At 42.6% G+C, this 16826-nt stretch overlaps 3 protein-coding genes across 6 annotated transcripts; 2 read left to right on the forward strand and 1 right to left on the reverse strand.

Annotated features, from left to right (window-relative positions):
- Positions 1-88: 88 nt before the first annotated feature.
- On the forward strand, positions 89-2356 carry LOC105449583 (WD repeat-containing protein 18). The gene has a single exon (XM_011688858.1). The coding sequence runs from the start codon at positions 258-260 to the stop codon at positions 1524-1526; it is 1269 nt and encodes a 422-aa protein (XP_011687160.1). The 5' UTR covers positions 89-257; the 3' UTR covers positions 1527-2356.
- Positions 2357-5142: 2786 nt separating this feature from the next.
- On the forward strand, positions 5143-8837 carry LOC105449584. Of its 4 annotated transcripts, none has more exons than XM_011688859.1 (5): positions 5143-5270; positions 6022-6063; positions 6817-7077; positions 7696-7854; positions 8353-8837. In XM_011688859.1, the coding sequence occupies exons 1-5, from the start codon at positions 5210-5212 to the stop codon at positions 8433-8435; spliced, it is 606 nt and encodes a 201-aa protein (XP_011687161.1). In that variant the 5' UTR covers positions 5143-5209; the 3' UTR covers positions 8436-8837. The 4 variants fall into 4 exon arrangements, with proteins under 4 accessions (XP_011687161.1, XP_011687162.1, XP_011687163.1 ...); XM_011688860.1 differs by having other exon boundaries at positions 7696-7842; XM_011688861.1 differs by lacking the exon at positions 6022-6063.
- A 1651-nt stretch (positions 8838-10488) lies between these two features.
- Positions 10489-16134, reverse strand: LOC105449586 (leucine-rich repeat-containing protein 24). The gene is made up of 3 exons (XM_011688863.1): positions 14540-16134; positions 14211-14468; positions 10489-13667 (listed from the first exon to the last, which is right to left on the reverse strand). Exon 3 carries the CDS (start codon positions 13510-13512, stop codon positions 11470-11472), a length of 2043 nt encoding a protein of 680 aa, XP_011687165.1. The 5' UTR covers positions 13513-13667; positions 14211-14468; positions 14540-16134; the 3' UTR covers positions 10489-11469.
- Between the last annotated feature and the right edge of the window lie 692 nt (positions 16135-16826).

The raw sequence follows: 16826 nt of genomic DNA on the forward strand, positions 1-16826 counted from the left end.
TTGGATATCTTCGATAGACGGTACCTAACCTATTCTGTACATACTGCCCACGTGTTTACGGACATACATTTGCACAAGGTGGAAAAGTTAAATTGAAGACAAGACCGAAAGAGAGTGATGTTCTGATCTCTCAATAACGACTGATACTCGTAAACGAAGAAGAAGAAGAAATGATAAGGTCGGCTTCACGGCCGTGATCGCTGTATTAATACAGTACAGTGCGTGTGGTGTAGCTGTGAGAAAACTGCGAGACCAAAATGCACCGAGTGACCGACGCGAAGGAGTTGATCCTGACGAGCGACACCACCGGGGAGAGCTGGAGCGCCGCTGTGTGGGATCCCCGGAACGGTTCTCTGTTGTCCGTGTACAAGAACGCGACCGCGCTCGGACACCGCAGCCTTCAGCTTCTGGGCGACAGCTACGTGGTGGGCGCGGACGTCACGAGGCCGCGTATACACATCTGGCCGCTGAACAATCCGTCGCCGTTGCCCAACATTCGACTGTCCACGCCGGGCAAGGTCAACGCCTTGACCTGCACGCCGAACGGCTCCTACATAATCGCCTCCGTGGGCGAGAAGCTGTTCATCTGGCAGACATGCAACGGCAGGCTGCTGGCCAATCTGACCAGGCATTATCAGACCGTCAGCTGTCTGGCCACCGCGAGGGACGGCTCGTTATTCGCCAGCGCCGGCGAGGACGGCCTGGTGTTCGTATGGTCGCTCTACAGCGCGCTGAACGACCAGCGCTGCTCTCCCGTTCACGCCTTCTCCAACCACAGCTTGCCGGTCAGGGATCTGCACCTCGGCCACGGCGGTGCCCGCGCGAGATTGTACACGGTCTCGCTGGATCGCACCGCGAATATCTACGAGCTCGGCAGCGGAGCCCTCCTGGTCTCCCTGGTGTTCGACGCGCCGCTCACAGCGGTCACCGTGAACGTCCGCGAGAGCGAACTCTTCGTGGGCTGCACGACCGGCGAGATACTCCAGTGTAACCTGCACGAGCCGCCACGCGGGGTCGAGCACCATGTCACGGTGGGCTCGAGCGAGGAGAGCGCCGTCTTCCAGGCGCACAAGTCGAACGTGACCGCCCTGTCGGTATCCGTGGACTGCCGTACTCTGCTGTCCGGATCTACCGACGGCGCGGTCCACGTCTGGGATATTGCCAGCCGGCAGGTGCTCAGGACGTTCGAGCATAAGGGACCGGTTACCGCCGCCTTCTTCGCGAGGGGATTCGACAATTTTCGCGCCCCCGTTCTCAAACCGCGCTTGCAAGTGCACAATCTGCAGAGGACGTCGGACGACGGCGGCAGAGAAAGCGTCGTCGAGGTCGTTTCCAGAGGACGAAACCCAGCGGAGATTCTAAACTTCGAATCCTACGCGGAGGATAGCAGCGATTCCCGAGGATCGGACGATATGTCGAGGAAGGTGGAGGATTTACAGAAGGAGGTTCAGAAGTTAAAGAAAATTAATGCCGCCATGTATCAATACGGCGTTACGCATATCCTGAAAAAGATAGTCGATGATTGAGAGAACTTGATATACATAAACACGAACTTTTATGTATTCTTACCGAGAGACTGAAAATTTAATTTATATATTTTGTAAACTATATCATTTTCTTTCTATGAAAATGTTTTATCTCGTAAAAGATTTACTACAATATCCTACAAATTGTAAGAATACAGTTATGAAAAAAAAAATTAAATGTTTTTTATTCGAAAATATTCTTTATTTATAAATTTTGTTTTTAACAAATATAATAGATAGATAAGTGTTATTATTTACCGTCTGTGCTATATGCTTTTTTCATCTTTTTTGAATTGTTCAAATATTTATTTATTTTAATTAAGAAAATCTATTTTTGGAATAGTTAATTTTACGAGATATTTACGCTTTCCTATTATTATCTAAAGGTTCTTACTAATTATCTTTATAATTAAAACGCTAGACCAAAAATTAATATCTCTGACAAATGATCCACCATCGCCAAGTCAAGAAGCGACATGCCATTTTTCATCAACCCACTTAAAATACGATAGTATAATTAGCATCTTTTATTAAGGCGCAATGAAATAACGTATAGGTAAAAATAACAGTTTATTGCCAAGTCTGAGATTCTTGTTCAAAGTTGTATGAAGGGATCATCGGCACACAATAGAGTAATCTTGTTTCTCACCATCTTTTCAGCGTTAAACTAGTTTTTTTTTTAGCGATGTAAAAAATTACTGGCTGGTGAAAAGAGTAATCTCATTCCATATACATTAATCGAAATCTAAGAGAGAGAGAGAGAGAGAGAGAAAGAAAGAAAGAGAGAAGCTCAATGTGTCTCTTCGCTTGAAATAAATTCACTGAACATATGTCGCACGTCTCCATATCTATGTCCCTATTCATATCCGTATATCCGCGTGTACAGGATACACGTGTACAATTAATTAAATGGTAAACCGGCGCTAAACGTTAGATACGATCCTCATCGACGCTCCTTTATATTTAAATGAGCTGTTACGCGCATGCAAATGAAACGTTCACTAGCAGTGTATTGTGTTCGTCGAAAATAAATTAAACTACGAAGCAGAAGCTTTTCTTTGCACACGAGACAATAAGCTGTTGGTTCATCTAATTTTCCGGTACATGGTAACTATTTACTGTAGAACATCATTTATTTAATCCTTTTATTTTTTCATACTGCATTGATTCTCACTTCCAAAAAATTCTTTGTAAAACGTTTTTTGAAAAAAATGTTTACGGAATAATTTTTCAATGAAGAATTTTTCGAAATGAAAAGCGAAAAGTTAACCTGCAGAATGTTAATATACATATATGTTATATAGTAATTTAATATATATATATATATATATATATATATATATATATATATGTATGTATTCACTGCACGTGTCGTGTTTGCACCATACTGTATTTACACGTGTCAGTTCTAAAAACGTAATACACCCACAAATTAAATTATTTATGTTTTATCTCAAGTTACGAATTCCTAATCTTCCGAAAGGTAAATTGGTTTTGCCGACGTTGAAATTTTTTCCATTCATTTTTGAAGAACCATATTCCATGCCTCTATATATCGAGCCTGACGTATCCATTACATCTATGACCGGATGTAAACGGTATGCAGGAATAGCGCGAAAAAGCATCGCGAGAACGTTCACACACGTTAGGGAGATTATCCTCCAGCGGAAGATCGCAACGGGAAAACGTGTCGAGAAAATGTCACGCACAATAATGCGTTATAATCTGTTACGCGATAATCTCATCACGCGTATATAAATCTATATGTTATCCTGCATCATATCGTAATGCGGCCTCCTTTTACACCTACGTCGACATCGACCGAATTACCGTAATACCCGATAATTGACGCCGCGCGCACACGCGGCGTTCTAGCTGGTAGGTATATTCAAAAATGTGTCTGAGGATCAATACTTTTTTTTTTTTATAAATAGGACTCGCCGACCCTAAGGGTCGCATAATATATTAAAATCGACCGTGTCGTGAAAATTAATAATATATATTTTCATACTACTATAAGCGTAAAGAAGTGATTGCTATATATATGTATAAGGCGAGACATTCTATAAATATACTATATTAATAAAATAAAATTATGTTTCTGCGCGTTTCATGTGCCAAATAGTCAAAAAATTCACAATATACCCTTTTTATGCTGTTCACACGTGAAATTATAGCGTTTTACTTAAAAAAATACTGTTTAGTTTTAGAAATGACACAAATTTATCTTCATTATTATCACTAATTAAGCTTCATTCTTGTTTGCTCGATGTGTGTGATCGCATCGATTGACTTTTGTCATAAAATTTAATCAACCGTAATCAATACGTGTCGCTAATAACAAAATATTCGGTAAGGTAAAAATTAAACGTTAAACAAATAGAGAAACACCAATAATTCAATAATTGTTATAAATAAAACAGCTTGTTTCCTTGCATGGAATGGATATTATAAAATATTTTTGTAATAAAATGTACTTTTTATCCTTTCATATATTCAATATCTTCAGATATTCATATTTTATAATTTCATATACATATGTGATCAATCAAGATAATTGTCATAAGTAAATGTGCTACAATACTAACAATTTTTATGAATGCTGCAAAAATTTGCAATTTTATTGAAATTATCGAAAAGATTTCAATGAAATTTTTTTGTCAATTTTGAATCATGTGTGCGTATTTATCAAAATAAACATTTATTATAATTTGTCAACTTTTATCATCATTATTATGATTATCATTATCTATCATTAACAATGTCATATTTTTATTTTCTAAACATATAAGTATCATTTTGATACATACTGATTGTTGGTGGCCTTATTGTATATTTAATCAAGTCAATTAGCTTATTATAATACCTTTGTAAGAAAATAATTTTACGTGTCTTATAGAAATTTTGTTGCTAAAAAAATTTCTGATTATTCTTTCGGATTTCTAAATTATGAAATAATGAGATTAAGATAATAAATAATTAACTTTTTACTTCGGAAAAGATCTAATAATGTGTCATTATAGATAATGAAAAAGAGGATTCTGATAGAGAGCATACATACATTGTATATATATATAAAAGTTAATTATTTATTGTCTTAATCTCATTATTTCATAATTTAGAAATCCGGAAGAATAATCAGAAATTTTTTTAGCAACAAAATTTCTACAAGACAATTATTTTTTTACAAAGGTATTGTAATAAACTAATTGACTTGATTAAATATACAATAAGACCACCAACAATCAGTATGTATCAACAATCAGTATGTATCAAAATGATACTTATATGTTTAGAAAATAAAAATATGACATTGTTAATGATAGATAATGATATATATATATATATATATATATATATATATATATATAATATTTACATATATATATTATGCGCTGCACATACGCACATACTATATGATTTGCGCTATCGGGATGCGCTAATGGAATGCTCTCGCGAAAAATACGTCGATCTCAGAAGGAGTAGGGACGAGACATGAGGACACGCGGACGCTTTACGACAAGGGGTTTGAACTGTGGGGTGGCAACTCCATAATCGGGTGGAGTGGTGGAGGAAGCGCAAGGTATAAAATCGGACGTCCAGTAACTGCGAGCATTCAGTGTCGGTGCGATTCTAAGCTTCACCTCATCTACTTAGAATTCTGATCATCGGGAATCATAAAAATGCAGGACAACCGATTTTTTATCTTCGTGATTCTTTTGGCATTTTCTACGTCTCTTAATCGTAAGTCAATATTGTGAATTTTATACAATTAACTTCAAAATACACGTTTTCTCTTTTGTTTTTCAATTATTAAGTCTGGTCCCATTAATTTGAAAATTTTAGTTAAAAAATTTACAAAAGTGTTGCATTTCTAATTTCAAAATTTCAAATTTGATTATTGACTTTATTGAAAATATTGAAACACTTTTTTTTAAATATAATTTTTTATTAACTTATCATTTTTGTAGGCTATATTAAAAATTTAAGCGTCTTGATAAATTAAGATTGGCTTAAATTAACCGCAACATCGATTCACCTGATCTAGATACTCGGATTTCGATTTGAGCCTTAATTCAAAATATATAAGTTGATGCAGTCAAATTGTCAAATTGTCATTGAGAGCAGTCGATATCATGGAAATTATTAAATGAAAAAAAAAAGAGTGACAACAGGAAATTTCTAATTTAATATTAAAAGTCACAGTTTTTATTCTCTCGCGAATAATGTGTTAGATAATTCATTCTCATTGAGGCCAAACAGCAACTTGGATGCAGCAGTTCCCAACGAAGCGAAGTAAAAATGAAGTAGGACGGGGAATTAAAGTGCAAAAAAGTCATAGCGCGGGGGGAAAAAAAGTAAAAAGTATCATACTGAATTCCCGCAGGAAATCGTTGAGCGCCACGAGTGCGAGTGTAGATTAAATTGTTAGGGATTATGATGTCCGACTTTTGATGGAAAAACGTCGACGATTTCCATCCTATTTATTTTGCAGTTGCCAGATGCTCGGTTGGCCAACACTACGAATCCACCAGAGGCAAGAAGCTTGCATGAATGTCGCATACTTTCATAACTTTTGTGTGGCATTTTTCATTATTATAAGTCTTTATGATGAGCTTTTTTATTGTTTCATACATAAATATCAAATACACATATGCACACAAACGTTACAACTGTCGTCAATCAAAGCGACGTTCTGCTATTTTACATTTTCTTCAAATGTATTTCAGACATTTTTTTAAATTTTTGCAACGCTTGAGCGTGTTGCTGACTGCACATTTGATTTCTTTAAAATTATTACGCTGTTTACGGCAATTGCATCTTTATTCCAAGAAATTAATATAAATTTTTATGTAAACTTTTAAGAAAGAATGATAAATATTTATTTTAATACTGTCATTTACACTTCTAATTATTTTTAAATTTTGAATATATTTTACATTTATAACCTTGTATCTTACATACAAATTATTGTTCTTAAATGCTTGACAAAGCACGTATGTGTATAATAGCACACGCATTAAGTTTGCTTCAGTTACATATATATCGATTGTGAAAATAATTTATTTGACAAAATAATAATTTGTAATATTTTCTCTCTTATATTTTTGTACACATTATTGTATTATTTGCGTAATTGGCAAGTGATTAGATGCATTACACATCTAACTGATTGTTAGCGGAGAGAGAAAGAAAAAAAATATTGTTCTGTAATTTCTGAAGAGAAAAGCAAAATAATTGCGACCATTTGATCTTCTAATCGAGGCCAATGTCTCGCTTCACGTTCCAGAGGGTCAAAAATTAAAAATCAACGATAGACGTTCTGCTGGATTGGTGGCGTATCCAAGAATCGGCCGAAATTCGGAAGTGGCGAGCTTTCCTAGAGCTGAACGTGCTTTCGGAATAATACATAAGCCCCGAGTCGGAAGAGCCGATGAATCGAGCTTGGACAATTTAAACCGATTTCACGATTTACCGGCCGATGTCGACATGGGGTTCTACATTACACGCGACATGGAGCCTGAAGTTCTCTTAGATCTCGATTACGAAGGTGTGAACGAGAGCTTTGTAAAAACATAATTTCAGAATATTAAAAAGTACATTTAATCTTTAAGAATCATTTCATAAGAAGATAATAATCTTCAATAATAATCTTCCGAAAGAAATAATCTTATAAATAAGATTCATTAGAACAATTATAAGGATAGCTTTAATAACATTATAAATTATAAATTTTAATAATAATAATAAAAGAATAAAATTGGAGGCTTGGCGATACAATTGCTGCAAAAATATTTTAGTATGTAAACGTTGGGTGCACGGACGTTACCGTGCAATAAACGTTTAACGCATTTCACGTCAGATCAATATCCGCGAATGCCGTTATTAATTAAAGCGGCTTTTACCGGATTGAATAAAATTTATGGAAAAATACGAGCGCGAAATGTAAGCGCATTTGTGTGCAAAACAATGCAGCATTATGTGGCATGCGCTTGTAGTTTTTAATGAGTTGATTTGGAACGGCGCGGCGATGTCCTGTGGACGACCCCCGCCTCAGGATCTCGTTTGTCGGTTTTAAACAAAGCGCATGCAATGAAATGTATATATAGACATTATACATTTTTGTCACATACAGAAAGTCATTTGTTAACTCTTCTCCTTTGTGTAGACTACGCAGACAGACCGATAGCATTTAAACATGCTGACAAAATTCAGAAAGACGGTTCCTGGTTAATACCCGATCGCGTACACGGATTCAAGGACCTTCGTTTACAAAAAGGCGATGATGCTCGATCGTACTACTCTATTTTGCGAGGTATGAGTAAAGGTATCCTATTTTTACCTTTCATTACGATGACATTAATTGATCCCTCAATTTAAGTTTGATCGTGATTTACTCACATAGTTTGCGATTTAAAATTTATGAAAAAATATAATCAATTGGTCCTTAAATTGATCTTGTTAAAAGTGAAATATTGAATATATTTTAATTTTATCTCAATTCTATGTAATGCATTGTTCAAAAGATCACTAACAGTGTGCGTTTGCACGAATGAACGGCGACATCTTTAAATGTTACAGAAGGTATTGATCATATTATTTTCGCTAAATTAAATATTCTCTCGGAATACTCGGAACACGTCGCGTATGTCGAATAGATATCGACTGTCATACACGACGTCATATTCATTCTTTGACATTATGCGAATCGCTTCTTCATGAAGAGCTTGCACGACGCGGCTTCATTAATCCTTAAATGCGAGCAATTTAAGACAGTCCACGTGCGATTTTTCGTCGCTCTGCAATGTGATTGATCTCTTTCCAGGTTCTCGAAATAGTCAAGGTCAAGGAGGATACACTCCGAGACTAGGTCGCGAGAACGAGCACGACGCTGCGAATTTCCTGTAGCTTGCCCATCTTTGATCACGATTCGCGTCTCCGCGAATTTGACGGATATTGACTCGAGGCAAAAGAAGGAACTCAATGTCGAAAACGTCAGGAATGTAACATGCGGTGCTTTTGATCGTTTTCCCTATTTGCATAGGCGACCCACCTTACCCTTGCACTTTGTACGCAAGTTATGCAACACAATACATAATCTGCACTTAAATACTGCAGTTTATAATCTTACATGCAATCCTCTCGCCTTGTATCGTCACGACATAGCAATTTCTCTGGCTCGATCTTGATGTGACTCGACATGCTATTTTATCCGGATCTCTATTTCGAGGTATACTCGATCCAATTTAATGTTCGTTAATTTTTATACGAAAATAACGGAGAGTATAAATAAAAGTTTGATTTACATCACGCTCTCGGCTAATTGGTGATCTGTTTTGTACATATTTTCGAAAATTCAATTAAGAGTAGTGTGTTCTCTGATTTCTCATGATTATTTGATTATATGTAACAATTTTTACAAATAGATACTGTTATTAATAATAAATTGAAATTTGGTACAACACTTTTAATACATAATACATAAAACCGTGACCAATTATATTACAGGTAAAGTATCTTGTAGGAAAAGAACAATCCTCATAGTTTCATTTTATTGTTAGCGTATAAATTGGGTACAGAAAAACAATGCCATATTGTTTCCAATTTTCAATACTTCCGTTGATTTTTCCTCTGATAAAATGCGATTTGCACGCCGATGAATGTTATAATCAAATTCGAACATAATACGGCACGGTACATCATTTTTTTCTCACGAAGTGCACAACGAACATAATGAGACAATAGTGACTTGATGTATGTAAAATTCAATGATTTTTATTAATTGACAAAGTGTTCATAATGAATATCTCCGTGTATAACGCGCCGACGCGCGCGCGCGACAATCGCAGCGTCCAGGTCGCGCGTGTACACGAATATGTGATGCAATAACAAATATGTACACACGTAGAGAATACGTAACAAACTAGTGATACACTTTTGGAGAATGAATGGAAGGGAAGATAATGAGACGCGGCCGGTTTGCTCGCGCTAAATTGAAGGTCCACTCGTCTTGAAGAAGTAGTGTGAAGTATATACAAACAGTCGCCTCATTTCGGGTTATTTGTTAGCGGACTAGAAGAGACTTAGATCTAAGAGGTTTCCCCACGCACCCGTCTATCATTCATCACGCATTCACTGTGGACGCAAGCGGCCACGGGCAGCTGGCCGGACAAGCGGGCAAGGCAGGCAGACAAGCATAGACAGACAGATATTCGATAGGTCGGACAATCGGTGGCCGATATCAGCCCCTCGATCGAATGCTCCGTATACTAATCTCGGTGACACGCCGGCCGCGACACACGGCGAGGTATCGATTTTCTCTCTCGGCGTTTTCTCCGCATTTCACCGGACGCGCTGCATGCCGAAGGGAAGAACCACGTCGACTTAAACTGCACCCGCGGGAGGTGTCTAATCACGACTACATTCTCGTCGTTTCCCAAAGGAGTGTCCGGCTATCCGCTGATAACTATCTACTCATGCGATCTGCGAATTGGCCACCAAAAATGGGTGCTTTTCATTCAGCAATAAAACAAGAAAACTTTCAATTATTTTCGCTTTCTATTTAATTCATATCGATGACACAAATCGACTCCGAATAATTCTGTTAGTAATAAAGATGAAGGAAAGAGTGAAAAAGAGAGCCTAAGCTATAAAATTAAAAACTTTCTAATCCTTCGTGACGTAAACCATTGTGAATTACGAAACGAGAAGAAAACAAAGAATCTGAAAATGATATATTGTCATCGCTATTATTATTATATCGCATTAATGAAGCAAATAACCTTTATTTATTTGTTTAAAAAATTTAAAAATTTGTTGAATACAAAATATTATATATTGTTCGAATATAGTTATAAATGTATTAAAAATACAATTAAAAATATAAATCACTTTACTTTTATATTTGTATTATGTTTATATTTTTAAATTATATTGTTATTACAAAAATTAATTAATTTTCAAATTGCTCGAAAAATTATACGTATTTATTATGCGCACTAATTTCCACACGTGATAATTCTTTTCATTTATCATATTTAACTTTATTATAAATTATATTTTTATAACAACTTTATAAGCTAATTTAAATCAAAACAAGTGTGTGTACAAATTATGAATGAAAAACACCCATTTACATCGACATGTTGACCATTTCCTAGAAATTGTTTACATATTCCTTGTCAATAATGAAATACTCGAGAAAAGTCACTTAGAGATATGCTATACTCATTACATTTTCCTAAACGCAATGTGGAAGTCCAGAAGATGATGAAAAAATATTAAAGACACTTTTGCGATGTCTTTAAAAATTCGAGTTATCTGCATTTGATTATTGATCATTCCTTAGATCATTGATTACTGATTAGGTTTTATATCGTTTTTTATACAACAAATGGAGATTACATAAGTGCTTAAAAAGCGACACAATATTACGTTTAATGATAAAATTTTTAATTGTTAAAAGATTATGTAACTTATGATTATAAACAAATGATATTTAGAAATTTTGATTTCATAAATGGCAGTCCAAAGTTGCGATCAATATTTCGAAGCTGCAATATTTTTAATATCCACCCAACGAACACGTAATACCGGAATGAAAATTCTTCAATATAATCAATGTGATCTTAACTTGGCGTCATTGTCAAATTTGCGACACCGATAAGTGATAGGATTCGACACGTCTCTGAAACTCCACTGAGGAGTGTATACGGATCACTCGTTCGAAGCGAGCGCGTGCGTTCTCGAAGAGTCGATCCATGAGCGATTTCTGACACGATTAATATTACCACGCATTAATTGTTGTTATCCAATAATACCCGGCCGATAATGGATGCTCCGTAGTATATTAAGGGATAACGCTATTAGCGGAATATTATCGATTACGAAATCAGTATTGCGTGACAATACGGATCGGCGTAGGAAGAGGGGGGCCGCTGCTTTAGAGAGAAACGAACTCGTGCGGCGGTTGAATGATCCGCGGCGGCGGCGGCGGCGACAGCCGCAGGTCCATGTCCGTCATGTCCGTCAGCGAAAACGCGGAACTGCCGTTTGCCGTAATGCGCGGCCCCATATTGTCGTAAGGCGAGACGGCGGCGATCTCGGTGGAGCGCAAGGCCCGACGCGGCAGCGTGGCAAAGCTAGAAACGTTAATTGCCGCCGACGAGGCCGCAGTCTTGCTGCCGGTTGATACGGCGGCCGCAGCGCCGCTGACCGCGTGGACGGGGATGTCGAGGAGATCCGGGTAGCAGCGCTCCGACGACGCGTCCTGCGGCAGTGACACGGAGATGAAGATGTTGCCGAAGATCCCGGCCGGCAGCACGCCGGTGGTAAATTCCGGCGGCGGGGGCGGAAATACGCCGGCGGCGGCGGCCGCAGCGGTGCATGGTACCGCGCGAATGGTGTTCACCGAACTGTCCGCAGGTCGCAGTCGCTCGACGGTGACCGCGGCCGCGGCCATAGGATCGCAAATCGAGCCGCGCTCCGCCAGCTCGAGGTCACCGGTGCTGCACGCTTCTCCGAGGCTGCCGTGACCGCTGCCGCGATCGTTGCTGTTACCGGGTGTCGTGGTGGTGGTCACGGACAGATCCAGCAGCTTCTTCTCCTGATCGCCGAAACTGCTGCTGCCCTGCAACTTCACCTTCTCCCGTTTGCTGTGCCGCCGACTTCCGCCGCATAAACAGAGAACCAGCAATACGGCCGAGATGGAGGCACACGCGGCGGCCGCGCCGCCTCCAGCCAAACTTACCCAGAGCAACCAGTTGTCGCTCTGGGAGAGAGTCGGGGCCGTATAGACGCGAGGTATCGCCACGCTGGTCGTGTCCTGCGCGAGGCCGGCGATATTCTTCGCAAAACAGGTGTATTCGCCGGCGTCGCTGTCGCTGACGTTGTAAACGGTCAGGTTACTCCATCGGTCCGCGACGGTCCTGGACGACGCGGACTTGTCGTTGGAGGGCATGCTAGCCTCGGACGTTGTGTAAACGACGAGAGTCCCCATGTAGGGTTGATCAGTCGATTTGGTAGCGTTGATCGGTCCGCCGTTCAGTTGCCACCAAACTTCTGGCTCGGGATCGCCGCTCGCTCGACACGCCAGGCTGAGATTACCGTTGGTCTCCTCTTGTATGCTGTTCGGCAGAAGGTATACTTTCGGTTCGCAGGCGAATTCCGTAGGTTTCACGTTCTCCCATCTACGGCCTTTCAGCCTCTGCGGACCTGAACAGATCTGCGGCACGGAGTACAGCTTACTGGGTACGTCGGAGATAAGCCAGGTGCGGAATTCTCGCATTCTGCAGTCGCATCTCCATCGGTTGCCGTCCAGCGATAGGGTTTTCAAATGAGATAAACCGGATATCACCGAGGCCTCCAGATATTCTAGTTGATTAGCGTCCAACTTTAAAGATTCTAAGCCGGTTAACCGGGCAAAAGCCTGTCCGTGTATCTCAGTCAAGGAGCATCGTTCCAACTCCAAATTTCGCAGATGCTGCAGCACAGGAAACTGTAGATTACGTAGAGTACCGAGCGGATTCCCGCTGAGTATCAAAATGCGCAGGCGTTCGTTCCCGAGGAATGTGTTCGGCTCCAAGACCGTCACGTGATTGTCCGACAGATCGATCTCGATGAGTATCCTCATGTCCTTGAAAGAGTCCGCGTGTATACTGTGGATGCCTGCATTACGCAGAAAGACCCGTTGCAGATTTAGCAGACCGGCCGTTTTGAATATCTCCGCCTTCAGAGCGGGTATCTTGTTGCCGGACAGGTCGAGCACCTGCATGTCCGGGTCGAGGGACGCCGGTAGCGACGTCAGGCCGGCGTCCGGGCACAGGGCGGACTTCTTGCCGGATGTCCACTTGCATCGGCAAACCGCGGGGCAGTCGGTCCAGTCCGGGAAGGCGGCCGCCCGTGACAGCAAGGCGAAACACCCCGTTAAAAGGAAGAGGGCGAGTAGTATATGCCCTCCTAGAGGGTGAGGCCTTGTCACTAACATAACACCGTCCTTTTATCGGTGTCTACCCGATGTCTGCTGATCTCGTCCGATTTCCTTTTCGCCTCGAGGCGAGAACAGGCAGCTGACTCCACCACAACAGAGCGACGACGACGACAACGACGACAGTGACGATACTTCTCCGTTTCACTGACGACCTGCGAAACAAAGGCCTTGCGTCAGCGTACCGCCGCGTAATCGATTGTTTGTGTACTCGATACTTTGCGGTTGCCGCGGCATCTCATCAAAGGTTCGCGCTCACGTCGCGACAAATTTATCGTCGTCAGACACCGTTAGACGAGTTCGAACGAAAGAATGAAGCGAGTGCGAACTGCTATCACTACCGGAAAATAGGAATTTAATATGGGCGGAAGAATAGAATGTCGGCGTACAAAAGATGTCGCGCATAAAAGGAGAAATATTACATTGCTGGAATAACAGATAGCTCGCGACAGATTAGAGGAGAACTCGTCTCGAGCCGGGAAAGAGCTAATACGAAACGATCGTTCATCACGATTCCTCGATTTCCAGTGAATTTATGATAGACAAATTTTATATGCAAAAGTTATATTTTTACTCGAAAGTCCGTGGGTGTTTAAAACGGATGACACAACGGAGTGCGTGGGAATGCCGGGCAACGTCGCGCGAGTGGAACAAAAGGGAGAAAACAGAATTACGGGCGAGAAGTTTCTCAGTCTTACTCGTGGGTCTCGTTTCTGGCCGTCTAAGCGCGCCGTCCGCGACACCGAATGAGGTCGTCATGCTCGCGTGGACGCTTCCATTGTTTCTCTCAGGAGTATTCATTTCGCAGACCAGTTCTCCAGGTTCCGTCGCACCAGCAGCATTGTCAGCGAATTCTCAGATCTCATCCTGATTAAGTGAGCGCCATAAGCGTGCGCGGACCGTAAGCCAGCCAGTCAGCCAGCCACTCTCCTTTATAACTGCCACCGCGACTTAATCTGGAAGAAGATTACGAGTCTTATATAAATTGTATTCTTAACGTTATTGCCGATGTCAATGGAACACTTACTCGTGTGCGAGGTGGTCAGGACGAATTCCCCGCTCGAGGCCCGCGACGATCGCACGACGCTGTTTATTTAATATGCAACTCACATAAGTAGAATCGAATTTAAAAAGAGAGCGCGCGTGACAAACTATCGATTATGCGACCGATATGAATTTTAAATCTCGCCTCGCGGTGCTGCTCCTCTATGCGGTCAGCATATTAATCAACGACGGAATATGCCTGTCTCGCCATATTAATTGCTGAATTCGCTAACGGTGCTACTAACAACCCCCCTCCCCGTCGGCGCGCGTCGTAATCCACACCAGGCGGCTTTACTACACTTATCATAAATTAATCGCGAAGAAGCGTCCGTGGTACCACGATTAGCTCTTTCATGGAACACGAGCTCGCCGAGTTGCGGCGAAGAGTAGGTCGGTGTCACCTTTCCGCTGGCTCTCGCAGGCGCGGAATATGACACGGCGTAATTGAGTTGGGCGAAAGTTTCCCGTCGAATTGGCGGCGGGCAGTAGCGGTAGTTTCAGTTTACCAGAGTCCATCTAGCTCGTAAACGTCGTCACGGCGCCTCGTCGCGCGAATTAGCGACGTCGATCGCGATGCTGAACTTCGCCGATCAACTGAGATCCCCTTTCGGCCTCTCCTCGTCCCTTTCCCCCACGGTGTTGGCCGATCTTCGGCTGACCTGATGAACGCGATGTCGGTCGGCCATCAACCGCAGGCCCTCATCAGTTTACCTCAAACACGTAAACTCGCCTCGTGAACTCGAATTAGCGCATGTAACAGGGCGAAAAAGATTCCCGCGGACGCGTTTAACCAATCACGGGACCGCTTACAGCCTCCCGCCGACCTTAAAGACGAGCGTACACTGTGCCTCACACCCTCGGAATTCCATCGACTCCATGTCGCGCAACCGTTCTCCCACACAGCTTTCCGCTCCTCGGTCCGGCGATTTCTCGCAAACTTTGTTGACTGTAACACCGTCGCGGTCGCGTACCAAGAGATTCAATCGGGAGCGACGAAACGATCTTCGCGAACGCGACTGTCCACAGCGTCGGAACTCCCGCGAGGAACGGAAGTGCAAACGCTCTGTCGTTTCTTTCCTGCTCCGAAACAAATGGCGATGCGTCCCGACGTCGTTACACGCACTTGTCGACGTTTCCTCCTCCACCGCACGTACTCTCCGCCGTGAACTTCTCCGTGTTCGCTCTCACGAGAGGATACCCCCCACCTGCGCCATGAGGTCGTCGACTGACATCGATGTCCTCCAACGCTTTCCTCTCTTCGCCGATCAATTAATCTCCGTACCGGCGGAGCCTCGGCGACAACGGGCATTCGCACAAGTCACTTTGGTCAAATTCGATCTCTGCTGAACTACGCGAAGGACGTGACAGAGATCGCGCGAAGATCGTTTCATTATCGGAGCCCCTCATCCCTCTGGAGGGTACGGTCTCAGGTTTATTCGGGAGGCACTCCGGGCGATCGTTTCGGACGATCGCGAGCAGCGCGACGGCACCCAAATCCAGGCCGGGTGCCCTAATACCACGTCCGGTCACTCTTCGTCTTTCGATGAACGGCCGCGGAGAGCCGCAGATTTGCCGCAGCGGCCACCGACACGACAGATCTGTATCCGCGTACCCGTCCCTCTCTCGCGCACGCGGCGCCCTCTCCTCTGCGCCCTCCACCCTCTGCCTCCGCGTTCACCCTTTTCCTCCCTCAAACCTTCCCCCTTTACGTTCCCTTTTCTCTTTCTCCCTCCCTCCCTCCTTCTCTTTCTCTCTCTTTCCCTCACTCCCTCCCTCCCTCTTGCTCTTGCTCTCTCAGTACACCCCGCTGTGTGCCGTTCACCCTTTCCGGTTTCCTAGTCGCATAGCCGTTTGCGGGCAGCACCGTCGAATTCTGGGTAGCGGTTCAATGATAGTAATATCATCCCCTTCCTACATTCAACCCCCCTACCCACTTACTCCTTCAACGTTCTTTAAGACTCTTCTTTAGTACGCCTTCGTCTCTCTCGTGAGGCAAGAATTCCGCCGAGAAGATTACTTCACGTACCTCAGCGGAATCGGTCACTACAAGGACGTGAAGCGATAGAGGCGCGACAGCGCGGAATCCGCTGAAAGCTGATAATGGTCTGACTGGTGCAGGCGCAGCTACTTCGTTCAAGAGGGATCGATTTTCCCTCCGGACAGCCGCGACGCCGACGTTGAGGCTACGTTTGAACGCCGAGCTGGGGATTAACCGGGTCCTGCCCGCGAATTCTGCGTTATCGACTAGGTGCACTCGCGGTATCTCCAGT

Source organism: Wasmannia auropunctata, unplaced genomic scaffold (assembly GCF_000956235.1).
Source record: "Wasmannia auropunctata unplaced genomic scaffold, wasmannia.A_1.0 LD336074.1, whole genome shotgun sequence".
Lineage (NCBI taxonomy): Eukaryota > Metazoa > Arthropoda > Insecta > Hymenoptera > Formicidae > Wasmannia > Wasmannia auropunctata.